This window comes from Myripristis murdjan, chromosome 1, assembly GCF_902150065.1.
Source record: "Myripristis murdjan chromosome 1, fMyrMur1.1, whole genome shotgun sequence".
Classification (NCBI taxonomy): Eukaryota; Metazoa; Chordata; class Actinopteri; order Holocentriformes; family Holocentridae; genus Myripristis; species Myripristis murdjan.
In genome coordinates this window covers 7,013,438-7,027,906 of record NC_043980.1, presented here as the reverse complement: position 1 = coordinate 7,027,906, position 14,469 = coordinate 7,013,438, and the positions used below count along the sequence as shown (strand labels likewise).

The 14,469-nt window shown below is 41.8% G+C and overlaps 1 protein-coding gene across 1 annotated transcript in view; it reads right to left on the bottom strand.

Moving 5' to 3' along the window:
- Nucleotides 1–11,341, bottom strand: part of LOC115366035 (hsp70-Hsp90 organizing protein 2-like) — a 43,755-nt gene extending 32,414 nt beyond the window's left edge. Inside the window, exon 1 of the mRNA XM_030061241.1 lies at nucleotides 11,198–11,341. Within this exon, the coding sequence (XP_029917101.1) occupies nucleotides 11,198–11,243 (46 nt within the window). The 5' untranslated portion in view covers nucleotides 11,244–11,341. The remainder of the gene's footprint in view (nucleotides 1–11,197) is intronic.
- Nucleotides 11,342–14,469: the final 3,128 nt, after the last annotated feature.

Genomic DNA, 14,469 nt, shown 5'->3' with positions numbered 1-14,469 from the left:
TGCAGACGTCTGGCCATTCACCCCAGGCCTCTTCCCTGAGTACTGTGGAAAAAGGAGGGAGCTAATTACGTGATTGAATATTGCCTCTAAGAGCTCCATATTTTGTCATCCACTCGTTTTTCAGCCTCACTCTCTCCCTGTGTAAACATGCACTGTGCAGGGATGGCAGACACGGGGACGGAAAAACACTAAAAGTCTCTCCATCTGGTAAAACCGTAATTCCAAGGGAACAGCTGAGCTTCGTCAAGGCTATTAATGAGCACGCAGAAACTTTTGCTCCATCAAACGCAAGACTTTGCATTCACCCGAGGGACACAACGTACCCGTGGGAATCTGTTTTTTATGATGCAGTTTGCTCTATTTTAGTCGGCCCACTTTAGCGTGAATTCAAGCTCCTGATGCAAAAAAAAGAAGATCTGAAGTTATGGTAAAAGAGCGATGCATGAAATCAACAAAATCATGGGGGTTTTTGTGATGGCAGACGATGAAGAGCTACTGGAGGACTGTACTGAGCTCAGAAAACAAGCAGCTTCACTTTTTGCAAGAAAAACTAAAAAAAATAGTTGGGAGATGAAGAAGAAGCAATCTGTATGAGGCTGTGTGTTCATGCACTTTAATAAAGGAGAGGCTTTCAAAGTGCAACAGTGAGTTTTTCAAGCTGAAAGTGAAGCTGCCCCCACATCCTCCCTTGACCCTCCCCTGGCTGATAAGGTCTCTCTATCAGCCAGCGGCAGCCATGAAACTCCATGAAACTTGCTGTTCTCAAGAGATAAATAATTCCTAGCCTTGGGGCCGGAGCTGTACATCACTGGCCAAAACATCCCTGACATGCGAGCGCATCTTCATATGAGCTACATGGTCTCGGATCAGCGTCGGCATCGTGTAGAAATTTGACATTTCTGTGTATGCAAATGATCAAAACCCAAAGAGGACCAGGAAATCCTCAACTGTTCCTTTGCATTTGTTTTTGCTGGGAAAATATATGTGGAGATGCATCAAGTGCAACTAGGGTTGCAAAATTCCAGGAATTTTCAAAGTCGGAAACTTTCCATGGGAATTAATGGGAATATATGGGAATTAACAGGAATTTACAGGAATAATCTGGAAATTTGCAAAATTGCATGTTGGCCTATAACTGGGAACTTAATGTAGTTGAAGAAAAATCATCTTGCAGCATAATCCTGGTTAAAACAACCAGATTTAATAAAAATTCAGTTGAATTTCCACACGACTCGGCCTCCATCTGAGCCCACGGACAACATCCAGTCAAGGAGGTTTTGATGATATGACTGAGGTAAATATATTTGACCTATGGTATTAAAATTTAACTGGAAAAAATAAGTCAAAATGTGTTTAGTAGCTATTTAAGAGGCTTTCTATCAGCCAGCGAGCTCCACTGTGATGTTCTTCTGCCGTCTGCTAACCAGTTTTGTTTTTCTTTTTTAGATATACAGTTTTCATATAAGAATTTGGGTTATAGTTTGATTTAGCTGCTGACTGAGGAGTGTTCATCTATTCATTGAGCCTATTTCTATTCATTTATCCACCATCAATCTTGAAGGACTGAGAAAAAAAATCTACTCAAAATAAGTCAAAGTCAAAAATGTCATTAGTTTGCACGTCTGTCTGCTTATGACAAAACAAAATTTCCAAAATTCCCCAGCTAAACTTCCCATGGAAAGTTTCTGGAATGTTTCCATAAATATTCCTATATCACAATTTTATAGTTCCATAACATTACTAATCAGGTGACTCGGCAACATTTAAGTGTTTTGCTGTATCTTACTTTGCTTCTTTTCAAGCCCCCCGTGTGCTACATTCAGCACTTCCATTGCACCTGACCGTTTGCAACACTTCGATGTGCAAGGTGCATCGACTGACATGAAGTTAAGGTAAAGACGCAGACAAGACACACCGTTCAAACAAAAGCTCGGGACACACGCGGTGCCAAGCAAAATGGAAGCGAATGGGCCGTGCCCTGCGATAGGGAGACTTTGGTTTAGCTCCTAAAAGGATGTTATTGTCTGTCATTTGGACACACAGTGGTTTTAATCCAGATGGCAACAAACGAGCACAGATTTCATGTTAAGTTTGCCTTGAGGATGTGGCTGCAGCTAAAAGTGAAAAATGAAGCTGTAATTATAGGAATTTTGTGCATATGGACCACAATAAGAGTAAGACAGTATTAGCTGCTGCTGCTTTGCAAAACGGTGCACCACAAAAAGTGAAAAAGTGAAATTGTACATAATGCTGTGAAAAAATAAACCAATAAAATTTCCTGAAACCAAGTCAATAATCAGAACTACATTTTTATTTTATTTTTTTTTGCAATTCTCGTGCCGCCACACCAACTGTAACAAATATAAAAGCGTTCATGAACTGGATATACGTAGGTTGAATGCCTCTTGTGGTATATCAATCATCGGAGACGCAAAACGGACATTTAATTTAAATGTCAACACTGCACTATATGACTTTGGGCGAGGAAACGGAGCCCTAATTGCTCCCGTGCAGCTGCTCGGTGGCCAGCAGGGGAGGGCTGCGGTTGCACTGGGCAGCTCCCACCGGGTGAACATGTGCACCAAAGCAGGGATTAAAACGCACACGCATGTTGAGCAAACCTCCCCTGGATAAGTGAAGCAGGGAAGGTACGTCGCGCTGAGCGTCTGCTCTCAAGGCCGGCATTCTTTCCCCCTGAACACAAGATGTTGACAGATGAAAGGCAAGAGGAGGGAGCTCCATCCAGGAATAGACCGTCTGAAAGAAACTTTTGGAATGAGCAGAAACCGAATCTGTTTGGCATTAGAGCCACAACGCCGAACACCCCCCCTCCACCCACCCACCACCCATTGGAGGCAAAAAAGAGGAATATCCAAGAAGGGAAAGGGGGGGGGTAGGATGTTTGCAGGGGAATAAAGACGTTCGGTTTGGGCCTGGAGTTTTCAAACTTTTTCATGTTTCGGATACTCGGACGCCCAAGCTGGCTTTTATTAAGCTGTGGTCTTTCAAATGACGTGATTTTCCCTTACATGAAGAAAAAAAATCTGATTTGTGTTACACATTAAGTTGTTTCGATGTTAACTTGAACACTGATTTAGATTCAAAGTGACAAGAATAACACATAATGACTCTGATTTTTTTTGTCTCATAGCAGCTTCTGGTGATTGCATTTAAAGTGAAATTAAACTTCATTTGGTTGAGGACCCTGTGGAAGCCCCTCAAGGCCCTCAGAGGGTCCACTTTTGAAAGCCACCAGCAAGGAGAGTCGCTCCTGCTAATAATAGCTGCTCTACAAGTAAGGTTCAGAGTTGCCACGAGCCGAGCACCGAATTCTGGTGACATCTGTCTTTGTCCTGCTCTGTCTAAAGACAAACACCTCTGTAAACCATCTGCTGATCTGCAGGAGAGGCCTGCTGCTACACACTGCTGTCCTCATGTGTTTACTGAGTGATGAAGCGATGAGACCACAGACACCAAAATCATCCCGATCTCTCCGCCCAAACCTGCCTCTCCGGAGTTTGTACAACAATCACAGTATTTAATCTGCAGATTTGCATCCTTGGACACAACTTGTCCTCTTTTTCTTTTCAAATGGACATGAATTAAATTTGTGTCCATGAATATGAATTTTCCTTTACTGTAAGTGGCTAAAACCTTCCAGAAGGGGCTAAATTTCAGCAGCTCTCGCCAACAAACAAACAACAAACATCCAGGGGGAGAAGGCACGACCCTGACCTTCACCATTGGAGAAGGTCAGGGTCAGGAGAGGTCAGATTTAGGCACCAAACCCGGAAACTGGACACGGTGACGTCTTGGTCTCGAACCCAGGCCACCTCAGACTTTGTGGCTCTTTATACTACATCATGATACTTGGTGCAGGTCCCAAATATATCTCCAATTAAAATATATCACATTTGAAGTCGTGCTATCACAGAAAAAAACAGATTAAAGATTAAAACTTCACTGCAAAAACTCAAAATCAAGAATATTTGTCTTATTTCTAGTCAAAATATGTCATTACACTTAAAATAAGACATGATCACCTCAGAAGTAACTTGTTTTTAGACAACTTTCACTTGTTTCAAGTAAATTTTCACTTGAACATTTGCTTGTTTCATTGGCAAAATTTGCCAGTGGAAAAAGTGAAAATTCACTTGAAACAAGTGAAAACTGTCTAAAAACAAGTTATTTCTTAAGTGATCATGTCTTATTTTAAGTGTAATGACAAATTTTGACTAGAAATAAGACAAATATTCTTGGTAAGATTTTGAGTTTTTGCAGTGTTGTGACTGTATCACAAACAGCCATGAGACCAAGCTGGTGCTCCACTGTTCACACCACTCTGCCTTAACACGAGCCTGCACTATATCGAGTGACAGGTGATGCAACTGGCATTATCCAAATGCCGGCCTTACACCAAACGACTGTTCAGGCGATTTCACTGTCACAAATTTCTAAAGTCGACATAAAAACACAAGGGTTTTGCAGGTTTTAGGGAGCATCATCTGGATCGCTTGGTGTAAGGCTGTCATAAAATCAGAATCAGTTCACCATCAGAAATACTTTATTGATCCCCGAGGAGAAATTGGGTAAAACTCAGTCCAGGTCAGTCTTTTTCTCATCTTGATATTCTGATAAAATCAAACATATTTAATCTTAGTCTTAGCTCATGAAAATAGTCGAGCTCAAAGACGTGAACGGCGTCAACAAGCAATAGCTGCTCACCAGGTAGATCGTAAACCTGGCGGGGGCTCAAAAGAGATGCAAGAACATGAACAAGTCTTGTGTGTGTTCAAGGGTGTGTGTGTGTGTGTGTGTAACGCTGTTGAAAGCTCCTGCCATCCTCCAGCTGTCATGTTATGCAGCTGCACCCATAATAACTCCATGCCTTCACACACTGGTAGTCAAGGTAAAGCATTACTCATAATCCATGGACTACCTATAATATTCCTATAGTTTTTGTCAGACACTCTCAAATCCCCAGTCTTTGCTAAATCTCGTCTGTGACTAGAAACTCGGCGACTTCTCACACACTTGTCTTCAGATGTGACAGGGTGTCAGTGTCTTCAAGGTCTTCTCGGAGTCTTCCAGTGTACGGCTTCCACACCCAGCTCACCACATCATCGCTCTGCTTCCTGTTTCACGACACTGACAAACAAACTGACTAACAGATTTCACTCTATGATTTATACAATACAGAAAACATAAAGGACACCTACTGTGAAACCTGGAATATGTCAAAATGTGGGCGCAACTGATGAAAATCATTGTTTTCCCTGCCATTTTAAGCATTTTTTCACCTAAACACCTAAACCGGATGAACAGTAAAAAAAAAAAAAAAAAAAAAAATTACACTGAGAGTCTCTATCATGTTTAGGTGTCATGTATAAACACTCCTGGCTTCTGTCTGAGGAGCTTGTGTATCACCTCCTTCACACACACACACATACACACACACACAAGCATTGCACTAGCAACAGGAGCTCATCGCTTCAGCAAACTCTCAGCAGTGCAACCACATCAGCCGTTTTATAACTACTGAAGAACTTTCTTTGACTAAAAAAAAAAAAAAAAATAGTGCAATGCTGTGCTCCAAATTCATTGATATTTATTACATTTTGAATATTTTCTTATTGAACTGCGTAAATTTTATCCATCCACCCCATGCTTGGACACTTTCTGGTGACAAAATGTGCTGAAATCATAAAAAAAAAAAAAAAAAAAAAAAGACTTGGAAAAAATACAAGAGAAACTGGAAAAAAAAATTAAAAAGGATTCATAGGGCCTTTTGTCACGGCCAAAGGTGTTCCAGAAACATTTCACATCGCCATTGCCTCCACATGTTGTTCTCATTTTAATTCTGCGCAGCCCACAACCAATCCTGTGAGCAGCCCAGAGGTTACGTTCAGGTTTTTCGGTTTTAATTGGAGGCCAGTTTCTGATTAAAGATGACGATGGCTGTGATGACTCAACGTTTCAGGAGAGGGCAAAAGAATGTTTTTGCTGAACATTTTGACATAAATCAGTGCGTCCTGTGTGTGTGTGTGTGTGTGTGTGTGCTTCAGTTCACAATAGGCTACTGACGCATGGAAACTTTTACATCAAGTCACTCAGACAAAAAGACGTAGTTGCCAGGTTTCCATGTATAACAGATGAAATTTCCTTTGCAATCCCTGAAATGCCAGCAGCCTTTGCACAGTAACATTGAGGCTGAGTGGAGACTTGCTGCCATGTACAGGAGGCCTCGACATCAACAATCAACCTATGTGTGTGTGTGTGCCGTTCTAACGCAACTGGAGGACTGCTGCCAGGCCAGAAATAGTCAAGATTGAACTTTGCGCAACAATCCACGTCTCACTGTTCGATATGAAAACCACCTGTGGCGTATCTGCCGCTCAAGGCCAGAGGCTGTGTGTGTTTTCATTACAGAAGCCACAAGAACTCAGAGGGAGAAGCAGCAGCAGCAGGAGGAGGGGGAGGGGGAGGAGGAGGAGGAGAGATGAAGAGACTGTAACTCCCGTCCTCACTGAACAGCTCCCACATCATCACTCACACACACACACACACACACACACGCTTCTCCATCCATCTCACTCAACATCCAAGGAAGGCCAAGGTTATTACTGCAAACGAAACCTAAATGTACAACAGAAACTGTTTTTTCATAAAACAGTGAAAAAGTTATATAAATGTTACCATATTAAAAAAAAAAAAAAAGAGCACATAATATATAACTGTAATTTTTTTTTCCTTTTTTGCCTATGAGCATGGTAAAAGAGAGAAAGCAGTTTGGGCTGTTTCCCTGAGCATCAACTGCAAAATTAACTAAATAAATGTTTAAAAGAATTTATAACTTTGTGGTTTATATTAAACAATACCTGTTGCAAATACATACAAACTACCCATTCAGAACCTATTATTGTACTTTATACACACACAGAGAAAATTACTGAATGCAAACTAAACTAAAACTGAACATTTAAAAAAAAAAAAATCTGACTTGAAAACAACTAAAGACACATTGCAAAAATAATTAAAATCGAGTTGAATTTAAGATAAAAATCGACAACGACATAAAAATACAAAAGCAGTGACGAAGCCAAAAGTACCAAAAGGCTGATGCGCACACACTGGGAGCATCCCTGCCTCAAACCAAAGTTTCAAACACACACATAAACACACACACACACACACACACACACACACACAAACACACACACTGAACCACTGTGCTGGCTTGTTTGGATTTTTACTTCTACACTGACTGCAGCAAAGGAACGACTATTAAAAAAGGGTGCGGCTGCCCTGCCCTTTCTCAGTGTGACTCTTAGCACACACACACATACAAACACACAAAAAAGCGCGCACGCACACACACACACACACACACACAGGCCTATTCCTCTTGCTGTGTCTCAGTCTCTGTCTCACTAACTCTGACTGAACCAGTTCAAGGAAAAGGAAATTAAACACTAATAGGCAAGCATCAGTGGTAGGCTACACTGTAATTATCATCTTCCCTTCCTTTGCACACACACACACACACACACACACACACACACACACACACATGCACAGCACGTTCTATCGACATTATATGAGTCTGATTCGTGACTCACTACTCTTAGTCATGTGCATTCCTCTCTCTGCATGGTTGTCTTTGTTTTGCTCAAACTTGTTTTCCGTATAAATAGAACTGACTTGATATGGTGTGTGGCATTAAAAACACAAACACACACACACACACACACACACACACATACTGGAGTGCATACCTCCACTAAACACGATGCAATTCTCAAGATATACCAGTCCCACATTTTGGATATCCACCCAAAGTTAATCTCGCCCATCGCCACGCCGCTCTGGCAGCTCAACTGGTGCGCAAACTTAATCAGTTCATCTTTCTTCTGCCTTTCCGCAAAGATTCATGTCAAATCTGCTCACATCTTCCCGCTAACAGCCTGACAAAGGGAACGGGGTGAAACCCACGGCCCCGGTCCAACTCTTTCCTTCATCTCTGGAGAAATTTCAGCACATTTCAGCTTCATATGAGCTTGTGATCACTGACAGCTGCGTTCTCTCCCCTTTGCACATGAGAACATCCATCTGTTTTCATTGGGAGAGTTGCTGCAGACAAATAAGAAAAGCATGATATCGCTTTTTTTTTTTTTTTCCAGATGCTACACTCACTGATTAATGATGCATTTTTGAGATATTTTGTTTTCTTCCTGACCCAGTACAGATTTAGAATGGGATGAGTGCAAGTTAAGATCCATGGAGGGAAATAAACACGAAAGGGTAAAGTGACACGCATGGTGTGGCCTAGTCTTTTGCTTTCTTAGAGGCAAAGTTTCACATGCACGAGGATACAGCCAAAATCTCGCTCTGATTTCAAATAAGAAAGAAGTAAAAGAGGAAGAGGAGGACTTGTTTAAGATGGTACTTTCCTGCTGGCAGACGGTGAAATCCCTCTCACTGGCCCACCAAGGCCTTCAACACGAAGCACACATTTGGTTTTGGTTTCACTTTCAGCGCTCTTTTCAGCCGGCTGGCTCACAAAACAGCAGAACTATTTTCTACAGTGGCAGTGCTACGGCTGAAAATAGTTCCGTCATTTTGGAAACCAAACAAACAAACATGTTGTTGTGCATCCTTCAAAAAAAGCTGTCGGCTTTCTATCGTGTTGTTTTCTGGTGTTTATCTACTTGTGCATTCATTTCAGAGCAGAACAGTCCCAGTGAGGCTCTCGCTTGGTGGATGTATTACATTTGCAAGGATACAAACCCAAAATATCACTTTAAGGCTCATGCTATAAACTTGGTGATGTCCATGCAGTTCCTTTGTATCACAGGAGCCCATTGGCTGCCCTCAGCCCACTGAATGGGATGCAGCTCAGGCACATAATAAAACAAAGAGTGCCAACAACAACGCTAAGGTCTAATTCCTCCATCACAAAACATTTTCAGGTGGTGAAGTCACATGAAAAGGTAAGCAACTGGTTATTAAAATGGCTTTTGATTAATCTGACACAGCCAGCTCTCGAGAAATCATATCAGTTTTGACTCATGAAACCATCTAGCCACTCTACAACCAAAGTGTTTGATCTGAAAAAAAAAAAATTAGGACCAATCAGCGCCTTCGAGAGACTGCAGGTGTGGTTTAGGCGATGGCAACACGGGACACAGGACATAAACCGAGATTTTCTTTACATAAATGGTAAGAATTGTGCACCAACATGCTCACACAGTGTGCTCACCAAAACACCTGCTCACTCTCACTCCAACAGTAGAAGCTGTTTGTTTAGCCGCTGTTGTGCCAGATGACATTTGTTTGATCGGGCAGTTTGCTGATGACTCACAGACGCTCGATCCAATCACTTGCTATGTATTTTTTGGAAACGCCTGTCGCTGCCACCCCTTTTCCAACCAGTTTGGATCCAACAGCACCCAGACTTTGGCTCAGATTTTGGTTCAGGTTAAGCAAGAAAAAGTTTAGCTGATAACGTTAACTTCTCACCGACTAAAGAACTTGTCTTTCAGTCCATTTTCCAACCTCCGCATCCTAAAGCTCAGGGAACATTTACGCGAACGCAGAGGGCGACGAAAGGCCTCGTCCTCACATTCTTAGCACCAAAATGGAAAATGTGCAGCTGAAGATTTGTGGTGCAACCTAAACATCAACTGCAACCTCAGATGTTTCAGGTGCAACACCAAATGAAAACTTCCAGTTAAAGAGCAACTAGCACTGAAGAAGTCATAATTTCGTTTCTTCCTTCGTAAACCGACTGCAATGTTGGCAAACTCCTTTTGGCAGAGACAGAGCATCATGTAAAGCACACATTCTTCCATGATATTCATTTTTAAATTTCTCCTATCCAGTGTGGCATTGCTGTTTTTTACCCCCCCCCCCCCCCGTGTGTAAAATATAGGTATGACCTGAGCCTGGACCTGCAGGAGTCGATGCGTTTGCAGTGTAAGCACACAGCTCATGTCGGTGCAGCATGATTTGCATACGTGTGCCTCATATAGAATATGTAAAGGCTCTCACTTTCCACTGTGACTGCTTCACTGTCTGTCACCATATCATTTTCATCTCATAAAATCGGACAGACCTGGCTGTGCGATGTGACATTTTACCTGGTCATGGGACGCTGCACTCCCTGAATATCAAATAGCATTTAACGCAGGTCAGTTTTCACAGGTTTCAGGCTATGAGTTCACATGTGAGGTCTGCCCAGTAAAAAAAAATCACTATAATATTCCTGAAGGGACTTATAATGTCTGCGGTTCTCCATGGCGAGTTTACAGCGTCCTACGTAATGTAATTTTTTGGTGTCATGCTGGGTTACTCATACTGGAAAAATTCATTATACATCCATATAACATCCTTCACAAAGCTATTATGGGATTTTATTGTAGTTATTTTTCAGGAGGGCTGACCATGGCAGAGGCCCGCCGCTGTGGCTCAACCAGATTCTGTGCATTCTTGTGGACTTGCTGCACGCTCATTTCCCAGTCAAATGTGTTGGTTCAGCTTAACACACAGCGTCTCTGTGTGTGTGTGTCCCACTGCGAGCTGCGCCTTCATGTGCGGAAACCGAGCGTGTCACACCCATGTCACCTGTTGACATCTATGTACACACACACACACTGTCTGAGTGGGTGTGTGTGACAGTCACGGGTATATATGTGCAATAAAAAAATCCAGCGTCCAAAATTAAATTTTTGGTAAACATTATATATAAATAGGCTACTTACCTTTACTTTAAGATAAGATTTAACTTAATTGATCAACCATAGAGGAAATTCATTTGAGGCAGCAGCATGAAGAGAGAAAGGACACTCCCACACATATCTATACATCATACAGTAAAGTAAAATAGAGTAATATAAGAATGATAAAAACAGGAATGAAATATAATAAATCAGGTCTGTGTGCAGTTTCTATGTGTTTGTACTGAAAATATATATAAGCGCAACAATGTAGCCTAAGCTCTAACACACAGGTTTACATTAACAGCAGTATTGTTATCTTTCTAATAAAGTACAGGTGAAATGTGTGTTTAACATGCGGGTTGTCGGCTGTAAACTCCACGCAGCAACCTGTCTCTCTCTCTCTCTCTGTGTCTTTCTCTGTGACCGACTGATGTAAGACAGGATCAAAAGTTGCATCAAACGCCTGTCAGTTCACTCACCGCCCCCCAGGCCCAGCAGCCGGCAGATTTCCCGGGTGAACTTCATCAGGTTTCCCCGTCCGGCAGAGTCACTCCGTCTGAAGCGGCGGCCTGCGGCTCTCTGCTCGCTGCGGTCAGCTGGCCGGGGAGCCCGCACCTCCTCCGCCGGCGCTCAGGCTCATTCCTCCGCTCCGCTCCGCTCTCTCCGCCTCTTCGCTCATCGTCAAGCTCAGCACCACAATGAAAAACACAGCTTCCTGTCGGCACTGTCAAAATAAAACCCCTGGAAGCGGAACTGGGGCTCCTCGTGGTAACTTTCGGAATAAAACCACGATAACCACAATTAACGTCATGAGTTAATATTTTAATACTTCATTGAATTACGTCCCGGAATAGCTTTCAACATAAAGCCATCAAAGTTAAAATAAAATTATGACTTCCTATCTTAACTTTCATCAAATATTTACAAGAAAGAAAGGGAGAAAGAAAGAAAGAAAGAATTTGGAAATGTACTCTGAAATGTAATATACACACACACAAACACACTGATAATATAGTCAGTGTGTTACTGTTTTATTGTTTTATTTATTCATTTATCTATTTCTTTAATTACTTACTCTATTTATTTATTTATTTATTTATAGCTCTTTACCCTTTTTTATTTTAGAGGCTTGTGGCATTTTTCTGGATTTTTCTGGAGTTCTCCTCTATAAAAACAAAAAGAGATTAGCCTACTGAGTTGCAGGAATGTTACAGTGATAAAATAAAATTAATTAATTAATTAATTAATTACAAAAAAAATCATTAGTTTTTATAAACTTCACATTAAGTGACACATGCACTCTTTAAGTTGTTACAGAAACACAGGAATCTTATGTTGATATGCCTTCCATAGATTTTTTTTTTTTTTTTTTTTTTTTAAAGATAGCATTTTAATAATGTCAGTCAAGCTAATAACTATTGAATAATACAGAATAACCAAGTTCCTGTTGGACTAGGAAAGCAATCAGAATGAATGCTATCCAGATACCATCGGGTGAATAACATGGGGGAGAATAAGGCCGTTATGAACTCATCATAAAGTTCCTGGAATATCTGACAAAGTTTATTCAGATTTTTTGTTATAATTGGAAAACTGTAAATGTGTTACAAGCTATTATTTCTAAACCAAGCTGCCTGTAATCTCATGTCACACACTGACAACAGCACACAGACTGACACACACAAAGTTTTGTTTCACCATGCTGATGATAAAAAAAAAAAATGTTTGTTTTTTTTTAATCTGGTGGAACTTGCAGAGATATGGGAAATATGCTGAGCAGCACAGACTGTAAGCCTCTGGCATTTCCCTGGCACGTTGACCTGAAACTGGAAACCTTCGCTCTCTGGAATGACTGTTTGTGCGTATAGATAAGAACATCATGAGCTGCACAAAAATGCACGGGGGATGAAGGAGGCTGAGGCGTTTGTCCACTGGGTGGTAATGTTACAGCATCAAATCCTCTGCAGGAGCGGCCGCAGCGCGGAGAGAGAGGAGGCTCAACCCCGGAGCAGCCTCTGCCTGTGGAGAGGAACGTCAAAGGCACCAAACAACGCCTCCTCATATTCTCTCAGCTGTTATTTTGTGAGTTTAATGTTGTAATTTACTTTTCTGCTGTGCCCACTTTGTCAGCTCGCACTACATTTCCCAGTATGCCTTTCAACGTTCCCGGAGAACATGCAGTTCCTTATTTTCACCACGGCTGTGATTTTCACTGAGAGTTCCCCAGAGTACATAAAAGGGAGTATGTTTTTGTAGAGTGTGCACACTTCAGTCAGTTTGTTCTCTCCAAGTGATAGTGTAATCCAGTGATTTTTGGTTTTTGAAGGCATAAAGGAAGACAGTATCTCTATCTCTATTTATACTGCAAAAAACACTTAGTCTTTGAAAATCACAGACAGAGGATAATCAAAAGGATAATGACCATGACATCACTATCACAATGACGATAATGAATACGGTTAGATAGTGACTGTGCTGTCACAAGATGGAGTTTACCGACTGGAGGCAGTCGCAGACACATGTAATCTCTCTCTCTCTCGCTCTATTTCTCCCTCTCTCTCTCTTTGTCTTGCTGTTACAAACAGGCGCACACACACAAAGGAGTGGACAAAGGCTCTGGGCGTAATACAACACCACAGCGTTTAAACCACAATACACACATGGGGTTAAATGTCACCGGTGCAAAAAAAAAAAAAAGGCGCCACCGATATGGCCTGTGCACTTCGGGTGATGGAAACCATGTTGGGACTGAGAGGCAGCAGCCCACAGACAGTCCAGCCCGTCCTCTCTGTGCCCCCCTACTGAGTTTACATCCACACCCCACACACACACACACACACACACACACACACGCACACACACACACCAAGGTCGGCTCTCCTGTCCCCCCTCTCTACTTTCCCACCGTGCAAACAGAGAATGATGCATGCTCCCTCTTCCTGGTGGGAGGAAAGAAGCAGTCAGGCTCCATTGACAGTGGGGCAACAAAAGAAGTGGGAGGAAAAAAAAGGAGGTGGAGGAAAGGAGGAAGAAAAAGAGGCAACAAGGGAGAAGAAGAAGAAGAGGAGGAGGAGGAGGAGAAGGAAGGGGAGGAGGGAACATGCACAGATTTCTACAGTGAATTAAAAAAAAGTGGATTCAATAACCAGTATTGTCACCATTCCTTTGACAATTTGTAGTTATTTGTGTTGTTGTTGTTGTTATATGTGTGTGTGTGTGTGTGTGTGTGTGTGTCCATTTACTGCGTAGAATAGGTTTTGTGTTTTGTATAGATTCTCTTCACGTGTCATAACTAGTATCTTAACCATGTACAAAGCATCTCTTCTCATTATTTGAGATTAATGTATTATGCACATGGTTTCTGAGAGAATAAAATACATTTTAAAAACTAAAGAAGAAATCGAGAGCAAAAGAAAGATGATGAGGAAAGGGTACAACAGCAAGGGGAAGAAAAAGCACGAGTATACAAGTGCAGCTCCAGTTCCATCTGCCCACAGTCATTGCTTTTGGGATCTTCAGTGTGCATGCAGAGGCTGTGCGTGCACGTCATTTGAGCGTCAGCTGTTTGAAATTGTTCAATATCAGTACGAATTCTGACACCTTTAATTCAACACCAATACGTACGCGATCCTCTCTGGGATGTTGTGCATGAATGAAAAGCTTGTGTGTTCATAAAATCAATTTGCCATGAGGTGACATGTTCATTTATCAGCCACAGTGTTGCTTCAGCAGAGGGCCTTTTGTGTGAATT